General features: G+C 38.0%; 2 protein-coding genes across 2 annotated transcripts; both read right to left on the bottom strand.

The window, feature by feature from the left end:
- Window positions 1–244: 244 nt before the first annotated feature.
- On the bottom strand, window positions 245–3,321 carry LOC105057929 (BTB/POZ and TAZ domain-containing protein 4). Its single transcript, XM_010940652.4, has 6 exons — window positions 3,060–3,321; window positions 2,115–2,367; window positions 1,840–1,973; window positions 1,426–1,732; window positions 632–945; window positions 245–531 (listed from the first exon to the last, which is right to left on the bottom strand). The coding sequence occupies exons 2-6, from the start codon at window positions 2,346–2,348 to the stop codon at window positions 396–398; spliced, it is 1,125 nt and encodes a 374-aa protein (XP_010938954.1). The 5' UTR covers window positions 2,349–2,367; window positions 3,060–3,321; the 3' UTR covers window positions 245–395.
- Window positions 3,322–6,301: 2,980 nt separating this feature from the next.
- On the bottom strand, window positions 6,302–14,596 carry LOC105057930 (uncharacterized). The gene is made up of 13 exons (XM_010940653.4): window positions 14,344–14,596; window positions 13,936–14,101; window positions 10,913–10,993; window positions 9,996–10,078; window positions 9,801–9,913; window positions 9,582–9,692; window positions 9,342–9,454; window positions 8,930–9,245; window positions 8,763–8,846; window positions 8,590–8,640; window positions 8,414–8,485; window positions 7,047–7,115; window positions 6,302–6,694 (listed from the first exon to the last, which is right to left on the bottom strand). Exons 1-13 carry the CDS (start codon window positions 14,351–14,353, stop codon window positions 6,656–6,658), a joined length of 1,308 nt encoding a protein of 435 aa, XP_010938955.1. The 5' UTR covers window positions 14,354–14,596; the 3' UTR covers window positions 6,302–6,655.
- Window positions 14,597–16,832: the final 2,236 nt, after the last annotated feature.

The raw sequence follows: 16,832 nt of genomic DNA, 5'->3' as shown, positions 1-16,832 counted from the left end.
TTCTCTAATAAAGTTCACTGGCGGTACACACCTTCCAGTTCATCAAAAAAAAACAATGGAATGAAATAAGACATGAATTCCTGCTATATATATCCTTCTTGGTGATAGGCATCATCAGACTTGGTTCCTATAATTTAACATGCCTGTTAAACTTCTGAAGCTTTGTGCATGCCACATTGCCACAAGCAACAAATATCTAGAGTCTGAGAGTACATTTCCGATTGCAATATCAACACAAATGAAGTGAGTGCAACGAGCTAGCCAACTATTGAAATTGATCAAGTATTCATTCATTCATTCATTCATTATACACATTATATTGCAACCTTCATAGCATATTACAAATATACTATGAAAGTATCTGGCCGGATAAACCCATTAGAGCTGACACTACGTTAGGCACGCACAGCAACCATAGATTGTAACAAGTGTGCTCCAGAGAAGCTCCTTGCCTCGAGCACTTTGCTCACCAACAGCTTCCACTTCACCTCATCTTTTTTGTTCTGGTGCCTCAACTTCTCCTTGAAATGCCTGTAACAGAAGGTGGCATTTGTCAGCCATCCATACTGGTGCTATCCAAACAACAGCTGATGATTTTAATAACAAGTAGATTTATCGTTACGATGAATACCTGCAGAGGGGAACTTTGCATCCATTAACTTGCATGCATAGCCGAGAGTGGAGCTCTAGCAGTTGCCACATCCTCTTGCAGTGAGTGCAGCCACCGAGGACTCGGTTCTTGCAGCCAGCAAAGTGTCGGACAAGTGCTTCTAGTCCTTTGCAAGCAGGGAAGTTGCAAGGGGCTGCACTTCGCTTTAGAACCTTGTCATGAGGTCCAATTGTCCGGCATCCATCCCTGCATATGTGAACAAGGGCCTCCATTGCCTGATGTAGCTGGAGATAGATCTTTCTCTCCTCTAGTTTTTTCAACCTTTCATTCTTTCTCTGAAAGAATTTAAAAGAAGAATGAGTGTGGATGCACCTTTGGATGGGAACCAAAATAAGAACCTGGTAGCATTACTGGTTCAACTTTTTTCATGTCTTACTTAACTCGTGGGAACTATGTGTCCCCTAATAGCATTCATCACTCCAAATTGATCATGCAGTAGCTTCTCTTAGAAACCAACTTCCTTTCACAAAATCAGGAATTATAACTTTCACAACCTCAAATTCTGATAAACCTTTCTACTATGCCATGTAAGTATTAGAAGAGGAGTGCCAACCAGTCTGGCCAACTATTTGCAATATCATAAGACTATTGACATAATGTTCTACGATAAACTGAAAGTAGTACTAAATGAACAACTGAGACACAAGAGAAGTGCCATTTATATTTGTAATGCAGATTAGGGAGCTTGCATGAAAACTTGAGGAATAGCTCTCATTGAAGATATGAAAACTCAAAGGTGGTGCGTTAGAACTCACCGTATCAGCATCGATCACCGACTCCAGAAGCTCCTTCTCCAGCCTTGGGTTGCTTTGCTTCATCACCTTCCACCCCTCAGTGGCAGACACCACCTTGAAGTTCTTCACTATCATCCGGTGGCAGAGGAGGCATAGCCGTGGAGCGTCGAAAAGCTTTGCTAGCTGGAAGACATCAACCACATTCTCAGTAGTTAACAGGCCTCTCTCTAGCTGCTGCACACAGACATTCTTCAGAGTAGGGATCACAAACACATGCGATAGCACCACCAGGTGCAGCACAAATTGGTTCATCTCTTCCTGCTCATAGCTGATACCGATCGAAAACAAACACAAGAAATGGCTCTCATGGTAAGTAATTCATGCATCCAGAATATGGCTTCTGGTCTTTTCAGTTAGAGGAGAGGAAGTTGCTACCATGATGAGTAGAGGAAGCGAAGGAAGACCCTGACAGCATGGTGTGGAACTCCACGGATAGAGATAGCCTTCCGACAGCCTCCTCGGCTTCTCGACTGTCTCAACATGTTCTTCATCACCGGCGAAGCCATGCCCTATACATTTTAGGAAACAAGACCGACTTAGAACATGAGATTGTATTATGCAAACACTGAATCACATAAAACTTTATGCATTGCAATAGTTTTTAACTATAGGGACTAAGAAGGGAAGATATGAGGGAAGTGATCACTAACAAGAACGCTTGAATGGGCCGGGATCATGCCTTCGTTCGTGTCTACAAAGACATCTGCTTGGTAGCCTTCAGCAAAGAGCTTATCCCACAAGTCTCTGGTGGCATCCATAACCGTGCAGCAGCCCCGTGCTGCAGAATGCTTGCAAGTCTTGCAATTGGTCATCAGGCCTGGAAATGGGGGTGCCTGCGGGGTGCAACCTTGGCCATTAATGTTTCCCATCCTCTGCTGTGCCATTCTTTCCTTCTCTTTTTCCCTGCATATGTATTACATTAAAATTGTTGTAGTCTTAAAAGTTGGTACTTTATCAAGGGAGGAAGTCATCAAGATAAAGAGAATTGATTAGCTCAGCTGGTAGTCTGCATGGCCACTTAAGAAACAATTCAGCTAGGGGCAAGAAAGACAGGGAATGCAAAACATTGGCAAAAAGTTCCCAAAAAAGCAGCATGCATAGGATTTAAAGAAAAAATATGATACAAATTTAATTTAAGTATTGATGAGCATGGTAGCAGCAACAAGAGATAGCACCATTGAGACATTGAGCTACAATTCATTAGCCCTTCTCAAACAAATTGAGAATAATTCTCGAGTAAATCATATGCTGAGATAGTTAAATGGCATCTATTGACAATTGTATTGATTATAAAAAAAAAAAAAAAGAACTATTTGGAGATTAAAAAAAGTTTTAAATAATTTGAAAAACTTTCAATAATTAATTTGGAGATGATTTTCACTATGAGCTTTGGCACGCAAGCTTCAAATGTTTGATGTAAAATTATTCTGTCTGCTAATTGCTCGAAAGAAAATGATATTGGTTTGCAAACACTGCCTTCTAAACTTCATCAAGGTTAAGAAAAATATTAAAATAAATGGCTATAAGATCTAGAGAACTTATGGTCCACCTCCAACCATAAAGAAAGATAAATTCGATAGAGTCATGAAAATTACCTAAGATGTAGAATGAACGATCTATCAACCTCTAGAAGCGGCAGATACAAGACCCCTTCCCCACCTCCGGCTCCAGTGAAAGAACCGGGAAAGATTAGAGAACCCGTTCTTTCCCTCCCACCCAAATTAACAAAGTGAAAAGATTTTGAGAGGACTGGAGGAGGGAAGGGGGCTGCCCAGTTGCTTTATAAGATCAAATAACCAATGGAAGACAGGATCCAGAAACTAGACAATGGATTCAAGGTTGGTGGTGGGACCTCCTGCTCCTTCTGTCAAGATGGTTCACAAGGCTTTATCATGCTTTCTCATAACAGAACAAGATCGTCTCAAGGGTGGAATCCTCTGGTCCAGCGCTCTCCGGGCTAGCGATTCCGTCGCTAGGCCGACCGTTCCCAAGCTCAAACGGCCTAGCATCTAACTGTGGGCTGGCCTTCTTCCCTTCTATTCCCTTGTTTTTTTTTTTTTTTTTCCACTCTCCCTCTTCCTTTCTTTCTTTCTTGGGTAGATACAGGTAAATATCTGATATTTTATTCTAACAGTTTGTCATGAATTTTTGCACCACAAAATCCTATGCCATAACAGATGGCCACCACATCATCCATCTTGAAGGTGGCTGGCTCTCACTCATTCCTAAAATACAGCCCTTAGTATGATGATGGAGGGCGCTTGATGTGGCGGCCATCTCATTTGTCACCCTTTTTCCTTTTTTTGATGTTGATTGTCCATAAATATCTCCTATAATTTAGGATAGTTTAGGCGTTGAGATATTGGCTGTCTATTTTAGAGATCGATGAACATATCATCCATTCAAACATGCGCGAAGCTCTCAGTGCCAAACATGTATTGCAGAGGATCCGAACTCTACATTTGTCAACAATAAGGATTGATGTAGGGAAACATGGATGGTGGTGATCCCATCAGTATGAGCAATTGATGATATAACGGCCTAATGTCCATTGTTCCTCTCACGACTACTATTGTTTTTTACAAAAGGAAATTCTGCTGCTGCTCTTTTTCCCAACATCCATGAGTTGCACCGGTATGTCTCTAAATTTAGGATCTTTTTAAATAATTGGCTGTGATTCAGTAGAAAGTTTAGCAGGTGGGTTCTTGGCATATAGAGGCTTAAGTGCAATAAATGAGACAACATTCTAGTGCTACTGCCGTGGTAAGACCTGAGCTTCACTTCTTTGAAGTGGTGAGAATACATGGAAAATGAAGAGATAATAGACTGACACACCTTTGAACTGGATAAGGATAGCAGGAAAATCTCAGCTGGTTTTTCGTATGATACTGGTAACCAATGCATGTAATTTCTTAAACTAACTTTGGAGGTTTTAAAAATCATAATCATGATCTATCTTCTTCTTAGACTTGAATTTATTGGGTGTTTTAAATTTTCAAAAGACATTCAGTTGGTTAAAGAGGTTTTTAAAAGAAATATACTGAATAGTAATGCAGAATTTGAGTCTTGCAGAATCTCACTGCACAAATAAACAAACATCATACTTTATAGAAGTTACAGAATTGCAAAAATACATGACTTCTAATGCCAACCCAGCACACCCATTTCTTCCGAAGCCCACTGGGACAAATTCAAGACAACCACCAGACCTCTCTTCATTTTCTAAATTTACTAAACTATAACCCGATGTGATCCATGAGATGCAAGGCTTTCCATCTCCTTCAAAAAAAAAAAAAAAAAAGCCAATCGAAACCTAAGAAACCCTCTAATCTCTCTCAAGTGCTCTCCTTTCCCATGTATCTCTAAAAAAGATGATGCAATGAAGAGAAAAAGAAGCCCAAAACTATTAAAATCAAAATTTGGTGAAGTTAAAAGAATCATGGATATTAATAGCAGTAGATTTTACTATTGTGTTGCCTCTCGGCCTTTAGAAGTACTCCACTCCCATCGCTAGCTCCCCTCCATCGAGCTTAATTTCCTTCCTCTGCCACCTACTGCATCCCACCAAATACTCCTTCGCCCTTATCCCGTCGTTACCCATCCCTCACTTGTCTTCGACGAGGCAGTGATAGGCCCCTACTTGACCACCGCCTCTCGAACGCTCCACCACCACTCCACGGCCATTTATGTGGGAAAAAGTTTTATCCTTAAATTTTTCCCCCTTTTCTTTGTTTTTATTGATTTTTCCTATGTTTTCCTCCATTTTTCCTCCATTTTTTTTTCATTCTCAGGAGTCCCAACTAGATGGGAGGCTTAGAGCAACCGAATAGGAAAGCTTAGGCCGAATAGCGCCACTCTCTACCTCCTCGCCACCTTCGCTGGGCATCGCGATACCCTTCTCCACACCCCTACAAGGCTGATGCTAGTGACGATGGGGAGAAAGCAAAAACCCCAATTAGAACCTAAAAAACCCCTCCAATCTCTGTGCACTCCTTCCTTCCTCGCCCTCCTCCACCTCCTCTCTCTCCCCCACACCAACAGCCTCCTTGTGACCCTTGCCACTATTTTTCCACCCTTAAGAGTCTCGATCAGATGGGAGGCTTGGATCAACCGAAACGATCGAGCAAGGAAGCTTAAACGATGGCTTGGGTCTTTCAACTCCCCACTTTGCTATTGCAAGGCCTTCCATGTGGCTTCCTCCTCTTTCTCTTAAAAACCAACATGTCAAATGAAGACTTCTTTATCAAGAAATCTCCATTTATATATACATATATTAGATTGATTGTATTTGATTTTTTTTGTTCTTCCTTTTTTTTTCTTTTTTTCTTTTTTTTTTTTTCTTTGAGGGTTGCGAGGGTATAATCTTCTTTGCTTCTCCAAATTTTTTTCTTTGCAGACACAATCATCCTTGCTTTTCTGTGATGCAACTTCATCTATATTTTTTTCCTCGTGTATGCCATCTACAAATTCCACACCCCAATGGGACTCAATTATTTTATGACGTCTGGGGACAAGCATGCTTCATAGGTTTAATCAAGCCTAAGGAAAATATCGCTAACACCTCCAATAATAAGACTCAATTGTCACAGCAAATACTGGCAATAAACACTGCAGCACGAATCCTTTCTGAAACCAACTGATATCCAGGCTGACACAGAAATCTCTATCGCAAACCGTTAAATGCTTTCCACGATTTGGCATTGAGAATGCTAAACAGCTAACATTCACCCTAAATTTCAAAGACCTCAAATCAGGGTTTCATAACTTAAAAAACATACCGCACCTACTCATGACTGAACCTGAAATAACAAAGGAATGACTTTGATAAACAGCTTACTGAAAGGAAAAATTATGCAAGATTTATTATTAGGATGAGAGTTGGCTCCTTTTACAACCGGGAAGAGTTCTCCACCAGCCAACAGGGTTGCTCATAATCCTCGCCGGTTGATCCAACCGGCTTTAGGTTTTTTAGCATCGACAAGCATTTTCCAAAGTAGGGACTGGTAAGCAAGGACATACATGGAGAGTATATGATTCTTTTAAATAAACATGTCCAGATTTTATGAGGACATAAATCAGTCAACCAACAATCATATGCAGTAACTGCAGACTGGGTTCCAAGAAGGGTGGGTGTAACAAGGCCCCCTTCTGAATAAACCCGTCTTCTAATCTTGAAACAATGATGCAATCATTATTCATCTTGAGCAATTAGGTGACCCTGCTTCCTTGCCTGCACATACGATAGGAAAATAATATGTGAGAAACCGCACCTAACCAAATATCTCTCTCATAGACCCTGGCAACACTGAGCATATCCAAAGTTTGCTGGTGTCTAGATTAAGCTATAGAAGTTTCCTTGCATCTGACCTACTACTATGTTCAACATCCCACGAGATCTTAGCAGCTATAGAGAGGAACAAGTCCCCAAATGCATCTGACTGCTTATGATAATGAGGCCACTTCGTGGATATGGTTCATCTATCATGTCATTGACATGCAAGAGAGATGATCATCATGCAGGGAAGACGAAGGCGTAAAAGTAAACATGTTTCATGGCTCCAGATCTGTGCAGCAAATAGTACCTGAGCCATCCTGCGGTCCTTGTTCAACTTCTGAGTCCGTCCTTTTTCATCCCCTGACCTTGAAATTTTCTACATGGATGAAGTTTACAAGTTAGCAGGACACGTTAGCAGAAACATACATAAGATCATTCATCTTTGGAAATTTAATTTTGAAAGAGCAAAGCCGCCACAACTTATCTTTAAGCCAATGAAGTACAAAACCATAAAAAACCAAAAGAAAGATCGAGAAGCAAAGACAATCATAAATATGTTAAGACTAACTGTTTTAAAAATAAAGACAACAATGTAATTCCTACTAGAGCAGCTTTTTCCGACACAAGACTGTAAGAAACCATACCAACCCTCAATATTTTACCAAAATCTACAAAAATGTTCTGAAAACATATGATTTCCCTACATAATAAAGGATACGTGATTATACTGAAAATTCGCATTATACAGGAGAGTCTTCAAAAACAAGGTATGCTTGATATTTCAACTGCCTAAAAGCTGGCATAAAACTCCAAAAACTTGATGCCCAATTTGTGGTAAAGGAGTTTCCCTTTTCTTTTCTTTTCTTCCCCTCGCCTTTGTTATTTGTGCATGGAAGAGGTGGTGTTTTTGGCGAACTTGCTAGTTTTGGTGGGCTTGCTAGGTAATTGTCTCATATCAACGTCAACCATCGATGGAGATAAGAGTTTAAGCTAAAAAACTGCGACCCAATGCACCAAAGTTACTCTACTTTTGGAAAGAATCTAGACTACTAATGAAGCATAAATTATTTGATGTATGGAATTTCCATTCATTCATCTTTAAGGCACGGGTCAGAAGCCAAAGAAAAATATTGAAATGCGGTCTCACAAAGGTCAAATGAATTTTAAAACAGCCTGCCTTCAAATAACCTGCAACAAAAGCAACGAAAAAAAATCTTGTACTTAGGAACCAAACTTGTCATCCCGCTCAAAAGGTGCACTGACTTAATTTTTGCACTGCAACATGTCAGTCCTATTGCACTGCAAAAATCAATATGTTTCCAAGTGAGCTGACAAAACTAACTCATAGTGCAGGATCATTTTGATACCTACATTATCATCCTCAGGCACCAAGACAGTACTGTTTTTATACAGATCACAAACACATTCTAGAGCAATTGAAAAGAAGATCAAAATTTGAACGTTTGAAGCATTCCTGTTAATGTGCACGTATATTGGAAACAAACAAAGGATGGGGGAGAGGGAGGTGACAAAAAACATTTATTGTCATAAACAAATAAGAATTTAGTCATATAAATTAAAAGAAAAACCTGCAGACCATATAATTAATAAAGAAAGAAGAAAAGATTCATCTGAAAATAAGTTTTGATATCCTGGTTTAAGTCAAAAGCCCACCTTCTCCTTAGCTGATAGACTTTCTGTTTTATCCACTGTATATTCAAATACATCATGAAGCAGTTCGTTTTCCTGTATATTCAAGACATATCAGAAGAGACATCAGGTGTCACATCACATAATTAGTGAGCTTAGTATGACAATCAATAAGAGGAAATCATAGAATAGAAAATAACCTGTGCATGCTTGAGAAAACCTCTTCCAAGGTAACGCTTCAAGAAGTTCAACTGTTAAGAAACCAATTTAGCAAATGCTTAATGACATGTTAAATAAACAAATCAACAGATTCTCTAAGAAGGGCATTCCATGCCAGTCAGAAGAGCAAAAAAAGAAAAAAAAAATCCAACACCTGTATCAATTGGCTCCATGTTGAAGTTCTCAGAATGTTACGCTTACTTGAAATCTTCAATAATACTTCTGGACACTCACCCATCTGAATTCGAATACCAGTTTAAATAAGAATACCACTCATGACAGCCATTACCAGATACACTACATCAGAGACAAAAGTAGTACCTGAACAAAATCCCAAATTTTCTGAAACAAGTCTCGCTGACCGTTAAGATTTTTCTTGTCAGCGCCTTTACCCCCTGCTTCCATAGAAAGGTCATAAACTTGACCTGATATTTTTGCCTTCATTGATTGCATATATGTAACCGTACAGCGCTTTGAGACCTCATTATTAAAATTCTCAACACCATTCTCCTCACTATAGGACATGCCCAGTATCCCTAACTCGAAAAAAAGGGCTATTGCTTCACCAGCAGCAATACGAACAGAACGATCATAACGTTCATCCACTTCCAATAAAGTAGAAAGAAATGAAATTGACCTAAAACAGATTGTTATAATCATTAAAAAATAAAATTAATCCATTGTTCCAAATAAGTAAAAATAAGTAATAGAGTTGGACTTGATTTCCACTTACTCCTTCCAAGTATCAGGATTAATTCTCCAGCTACTAATGGTTGTCAGAAGAAATGACCATGCAGATATGGCTGCTGCTAATACAGCAGAACTAGGTCTTTTTGAAGGCCCACCCTGAAAGTAAAAGAAGAAATCAATGTTAGTCTAAATATGCATAGCACAGACAGCAAGATGTTATAAATGGAATCACATTTATTAAAATTCATAGTGTATTATATGAAAACATAACATGCTTACGTACATTGGAGACTGATTTTGGATGAATCACTTCCCACATGATTTTCAAAGATGTTTCAGTTTCAGCAAAATCATTTGCACCAACAAAGGAGATGACAGCTAAGCATTCCAGGACCTACAACATTTAACCAATTTTAATTTTAGAAAAAAAATAAGCAGCACATACATGAATGGTCCACAAAGAACCAAAAAAAAGAGGTCTGCAGTTTAAAACAGGGCATACAGATATCTTGCATGCATCAGATCCACATTTAAGGGCTCGAGAGAGTTGTGGCACTGACTCTTCCATTATTTCATGTGCGCTGCTTCCAGCACCAGCAGTAATGGCCAGCAATCCTTCAAACAAGAGCACCACATAGTAAGGAAACTTTAGCTTCTGGGGAAGGTAAAAAGTACTACAAAAGAATTTGAGGGTTACCAATTGCCCGACAAGCTAAAGAAATCTCCTTAGTAGAACCCCTTTTGATTGAATTGATGTATTGGTGCAATAAAGTAATACATCTGCAGCAAAGTACAAAGATGCAAATAAGAATAAGATAAGGATTATAGATCCAGGATAACTGAAATCTTATCTCATATTCATTAGTAAAATAAATTACATCCCTTGTGAGACGAAAAAGAGATGTTCCTAAAATAATACACCAGTTAAAATGCTTTACAATAATACACTATTGTAAAACCTCATGCTAACTTCAAGTTGCTACGCAACATTGTGCAAGCAGAAGCTTCTACACTGTACAACCGGTTTGTATCCAATACACAAGATGGTTCCAAAATGGACATCTTTGTCATTAAACCAGTCTCAAACACCATACAAAACCAGCAAATCCAGAATATAAAAATACTAAATTTTAAAGGAACATATTCCATATGTCTGATTCTTTGCTTTCCCACATTATATTCTTGCTAAGATTGCAAACAAACCAAGCAGCAGGTTCCACGAGCTAGCTAGGTATATATATGAGCTTCTCAAGCTCAGCTCAAGGTCAAGCCAAGCTTGATCTCAGCTGTACAAGCTTGGCTCATATAAGCTCTAAATGGAGCTTTTATGAAGCCAAGCCGAGCTTCTTTACTATTATTTTAACCGGATCATGTTCAAGCTCGGCTGATTTATAAGCTGAGCTCCCAAAACTAATTTGAAATCAGCTCATTTTCTAACTGAGCTGAGCTTGAACCGAGCCTGAACCAAACCGAGCCCAAGCCACTCATAAGTAGCCCAGATCATCTGCGCCCATAATTCTTGCTATTTAGCTTCTGTGGAGAACAATTATTTAACAAGTCGTCTATATTATTAGTAGAGAAACGATATGAAAGCTTGGCTGCATAAGAACTCACTTGTTTTCCACAAATGTATGAAGCACATGACTTTCAAAGGCATCGAGAAGCCCCAACAAAGCTGTCTCTCTTGTAGATCCTCTTTATCATATAACAAGCAAATTTTGTTGTATCAGCTCCAACTTATAAAAGGCAGGAATCATTACATAAATTTAAATAACAATATACATGAAGTGATATATCATTCAAAATCACATAATAAGAAAATAAAAAAAGATAACAACTACAACATGCAGTAAATTCAATAATGAATAGAATAGTGGTGGATCTTAAATAAGCTTGATATTTTATTTAGGTTGAACTTAACTAGCTCAAATTGATAATCTAATGTGAAAGCACCATGCTGGCATGGAGCTACCATGAAGGAGCAGAAGTGACCTCATAAGATGCTCATATCACACTAACATACAAAGAATTAGTGAATTCATAAGGAAAGGAAGATTGAAAAGGATGTTATCTACAAAATTAAAGTGGTGGAGAAGTGCAACTAGGATATTATGTGACCGTAGAATACCTGCCAAATTGGAAAAAAAAATTATAAGGCGGCCCCAGGACTATCTATGATTTACGGTGCAGAATGTTGAATAGCTAGAAAACCATATGTGCACAAAATGAATGTGTCTGAAATGAAAATGTTGAAATGGATATGTGATAATACAAGAAAAGACAAGATAAAAAATAAAATTGTTTGTAAAAGGATAGAGATAGCATCATTGAGGACAATTCTGAAAGAATGACAACTTAAATGGTTTGGATATGTACAACATAGTTTGAGAGACATGCCAGTGCGAAGAAGTGGTTATATACATGCAGAAGGAAACAGGGGTAGAGGTAGACCAAAAATTACATAGGATAAAGTAGTAAGACAAGACTTGATATTACTACATGTTTTATAAAATGGGACCCTAAATAGAGCAGAACGGAGGAGCCAAACCTAATTAATCTGAGGATTAGGCCTAGTTGAGTTAAGTCATATCCAAGGAAGAGGAAGAGGTGAATCTAAACATTTGCTAGTGAGTTGTGCAAAGATGCACAAGTAGCATAGATGGCGGACCAAAATAAATGGATCTTGTCTATAAATGCATAATACTAGGAGTGTATCTAAGTTGTGAAATTACATTAAGCTTTTTGCTTTGAAAAATAGAAATTTCAAAAAGAAATAAAGCATCATATGTATTAAAATGTGTATGCATAAACTCATGCAGAAGTGATAATATTACATTACGACAAGATAGCTAATAACTTTAGCTCAAGTTACATGTGATCTCTACCTAATAGTTCGCATGAAATTTTACTTCAAAATACAAAAGAAATTGGAAAAACTAGCAGCATTTCCTTCTATGTTATCAGAAAAAAAAAAAAAAAAATCATGAATACAAACATAATCAAATAAATTCCAAGAGCATTGATAAATGCTTCGATGCAGGACCTCCCAGCTATAGAAAGGAAAACTTCATGATACTTCTAAGAAAATTTACGATCTTAAAGAATTGGTTGTGTTATGTAAAATCAAACTATAAAGAAACAATTAAAATATGCTTTGCATAGTCAATAAACTGCAACAAATATATCGTGGGAGTACTAATATCATCTACCTAATTAATTTATACCCACTTCCACATAGCTTCTCAACTCATTTGACAAGTCTGGCTAGCAACCCTTGACTTTCAATAGAATACAAACCAATTATTACAGGTTGCCTGAACCAAGTCATGGCAACAGTGGAGACAGCAATTACTAGAATTGAAGAACTGGGTTGTCCTGCTTAGACTTTGATGGAAAAGTTTAATTGCTTTTGTCCAATCCAAGCAATTAGCAGAAAGTGACTCTTTCCTTTTAACTACCTGGTCTTAGAAATTTACATAACCAAGCACTTTAGTTGTTGAGCATCTTTAAGATCATGCTGAACCAAGTCTTTTTTGTCTAATTACAAACTTCAAAAGTGACATATGATGCATGTCAAACAGGAGATAACATGGGAATTTGAAATACAAAATGGAGAGAGAACCTACTTGTCCATGTCATATCAGCATTCTATATGTCAGACGCACAATTTCACAATTCAAAAGACATTTCCTCTTCCAGTCTTTCTAGATCACAGTACATGTCCAATAGATTTTTGTTTCATAGACATGTTTGAAAGTACTTCTAAGATTTAAGGGTCCTTCAAGCTTTTCAGCTTTAGGGTTCCCTATAAGCTACATGGTGGAACGTGGAAGAAGAGAAATCCAAAGTCATTAAAAACATAGTACCGGATACAGGGATCAAAATCATTGAGTACTACGTTTCTTGCAAATACATTGTCAATCAGGGCTTTTGTTGCCTGGCTGATAACAGATTACTTTCTCACTGAAAAATATTCTCTCCATGTTCGTCTTCAGTTTTGTTCATAAATCATATGTTCTTTTTCATTTTGTTGACAAAGGGTTAAACCGTTGCCCTCCTTGTTACAGTTCTGAATGATTACTTGATATAAGCCCTCCGAAACGCTAATATTTAGTTTTCATATAAAGTTATTTAAAGCTTTTCTAGCATTACTGGTCCTTAATCACTTATCCCTTAAAGCGCACACTAAAGTTGGAGTTTGAAGGTCTGCACCACATAAAACAAGCAATCAAAAAGCAGACATGATACTTATATAGAACCAAACCTTGCATCTATGAGATAGAGAAAGTAACAGAGACTACTGGCACCTTATTAGGAGAGAGATGAAATTCATAACTTCCTTATATGTCATATGTTATTGCGCTAACCTATGCTGCAGTATCAATTCAAATATACTAATCTGAAAATTGTAACCGATGCTGCACTATCAATTCAAATATACCAATCTGAAAATTGTAACAACGCTCTCCCATATATAATTTGCATCTGAACACTCCAAAAAAAAAAAAAAATTCTACTTCAATTTGAAAGCGAAATTAAAAGCAGATTATCTGTTGGGTTAAAAAAACTGATAGCTTGACGTGAATAAAGAACATAATAATAATAATAATAATAATAATAATAATAATAAAAGGTACCTCTTTTCATAGAGAGCATCGATGAACTTGTCTAGCCCGAACTCCAAAGAGTTCACATGCTCGGTCTCGTTCGCCGGCGTTAGTTCAGACAAAGCCGTCGAAGCAGAACTCACGCTATCGGCATCACTACTGTCAAACTGATCAGCCCCAGCCTTGCGTCGGTTGCCTGAAAAAATAAACATGTCCATCAAAAACCATCATTTTTCTATTCAATCAAAAAATCACCCAAACAAACACACGACATAGAAGGGGGAAACCATCTCATAATCCAATTCAACAAATCTATGAGAAGAAATTTACTAAAAAAAAATCCAACTTTTCGCGGAAAAAATCCAATCTTTAATAAATGGAAGCCATCAAACAGCAGAATTCAATCCATAGGACCAGAATTTGAAGCGATCCACTCACTCTTTCCCATAGCGAGAGCTCCGGGACGTCAGTACCAGGGTTTGGCGCGATGGATCCGAAACGAGAAAGCGGGGGACAATCTAGGGCTACAGAGGAAAGAACGGGAAGCGATGGAGAAGAGCTGGGAGGAGAGATTGGAGATCAGAGAAGGGGAGAGGGCATCAAATCGATCGGAGAAGCGCAGAGCCATGTGATGACGGGAAGGTATCGGAATGGAAGGGAATTGTGGAGGAACCGGTGGGGGGCAGGAGCCGAGGGGGGGTAAAACGAGAGGCAGTGGTTCGGACGGACTTCGCATTTGAAGCGGCGCGGTCAGAAAAAGAAAGAAAACCCTGTAGGGTTCTAACCTATTACTCCACCGCGTAACTATGGATTGGAGGTCGGTGGACTTCAAGAAAAGTTAAAAAGTGGGAGAAATTGTCTCTACACTCATTTTACATGTAACGACCTGCAGTTTTGAGAATTTACGTCAGGCAGGTCCTAACTTTTGGATAGAGACGACAACGGCTGGATATGGGATAACAAGTGGACTCGTATCTCTCCGATAAGTAAAAGCTTCGTATCCATATCCACTATAAGTCGGATCGGATATAAATTAGATTAGATCAGATAGATAAAAAAAAATTAATCAGATCAAATCAAATCAAATATATATAATAATATAAAATTATTATAATTTTAAAAAATAATTATATATTAATATCATTCAAATCGGATTTGATTCAGAGCATACCATTATCGATACATGATCAAATTCATTTCAGATATTTTTTTTCTAAAATCCATATTTGTCTTGGGTTCCAGATCGATTGGATAAAATCCGAACTATTCATATCGATTGGATATCCAATAGTCGGCTAAAATTATCAGCCTTACCTTGGGAACTAAAAAAAAAAAAATGATATTTATGTTTAATTTTTAATTGGGAGAGTAGTCCCTCCAAGTAAAGTACGATGAAAACCAACACATTAGCTTCTCAAGATAACAAGCCAAATCTGCCGAGCAATCTGCAACATGATTTCCTTCTCCCAATATATGGAAGACTTGGAAAGCTTGCGGTGACGTGCAATCGACCAAGATTCCAAAGGAAATGATGCTCACATTCACTATTCAAGCTGATAACGTAAATGAATCACTATCAATCCACCATCTTTGCCCATTTAGTTTCTCTATAGTTGATGGAATGTTGTCCAAGCAACAATTGCCCCAATAAGGAGCAAATCAACACCTAGAGGTATAGTAGTAGCGTACAACAAACAATCCAAAAACAAAAGATGTTCTATGTCTTTATGTCACATGGCATAAACTTGAGGGATTGACATATGGAGGCAAGAAATATGTTCAATGTATACATGCTGCATAGAAGCAACTAATATGGTGGGAACATGGAGGCACGATGCATGAGTAACACATAATTCTTGATATTTAGTCGATCTTTCCTATGATGTACTATCGTCTTTTCGAGATAGGCTTTGGAAGTTCTATACTTGGCAGGTATAAATTTTGCCTTCTTTGTTGCTTCCTGATGCTTGTATGATTCATTGCAACTTTCTTGCAATCTAAAAAGCTATAAGGTGGGTTGTAAGTCTGATAATTGTTTATATATATTTGACAAAATTAGATTATCTCAATCATCTTTTTATTTATATTCGATTTAATATATTAGTAGATTTAATGCATTAAAATAAATTATATCATTTTCTTGTCTCTTTAAATCTAAATTTCAACTTGTGTATCCAAAAAAAAAGGGGGACTTCCAACTTAATTTTTTCATCTTCTTCTTTAGCAAGCACCAAAGATATTACAAGCCCTTTGAAAGTTAATTAAATTGGTTAGACTCAGTGTTTAAGTTGACTAATTTTTTTGATTTTACCGAGCTTCCGAAGGAAAGAGCTTAAGTTTTGATTAACCTTGTGTAGATAGCAGAGGAGTGTTGACATAAATCGAGATTGGATACTTGGTTTCTAGTGGTGATACTAAAGTTAAGAAAAATGCTCAATGTATGCACATGATAGGAGAACACAACATATGGAACATTAAAATGAAAAAGATGAGGCCTGCCTCTAAAATTGATCATCATTTTGCATTTCAGCTTCCTATAATCTCCGCACGATATTAGAGGCCTTGGTTGCAATAGCCACTTATCTTTGGTCCCCAATCATATATATATATATATATATATAACAACATTCTATGAAGGGATATTATGGTGTTACCAACTCAGCTCCTCAGAAGAATTTGGTTGTGCCACATGTACCTCAAAAAGGATGGATCGCATGGAGAGTTTCAAAAAAAGAGCGAGCTGCATATGGTTACAAAATCCCGTGCATCGTCTAAGCTTCCCTATTCAGTCGCTCAAGCCTTCTATCCTGTTGGGTTAAGGAGCTCTTGCTCCTTCACTCACATTCTCCATGAAGACCGCAACGACACCACCATCGAACACCTCCAACGACCGCCTCTCCCTTCTTCCCCTCCGGTCTCCGCCTTCT

This window comes from Elaeis guineensis, chromosome 15, assembly GCF_000442705.2.
Source record: "Elaeis guineensis isolate ETL-2024a chromosome 15, EG11, whole genome shotgun sequence".
In the NCBI taxonomy this organism is placed as follows: Eukaryota; Viridiplantae; Streptophyta; class Magnoliopsida; order Arecales; family Arecaceae; genus Elaeis; species Elaeis guineensis.
This window is presented reverse-complemented; position numbering and strand designations above follow the sequence as displayed.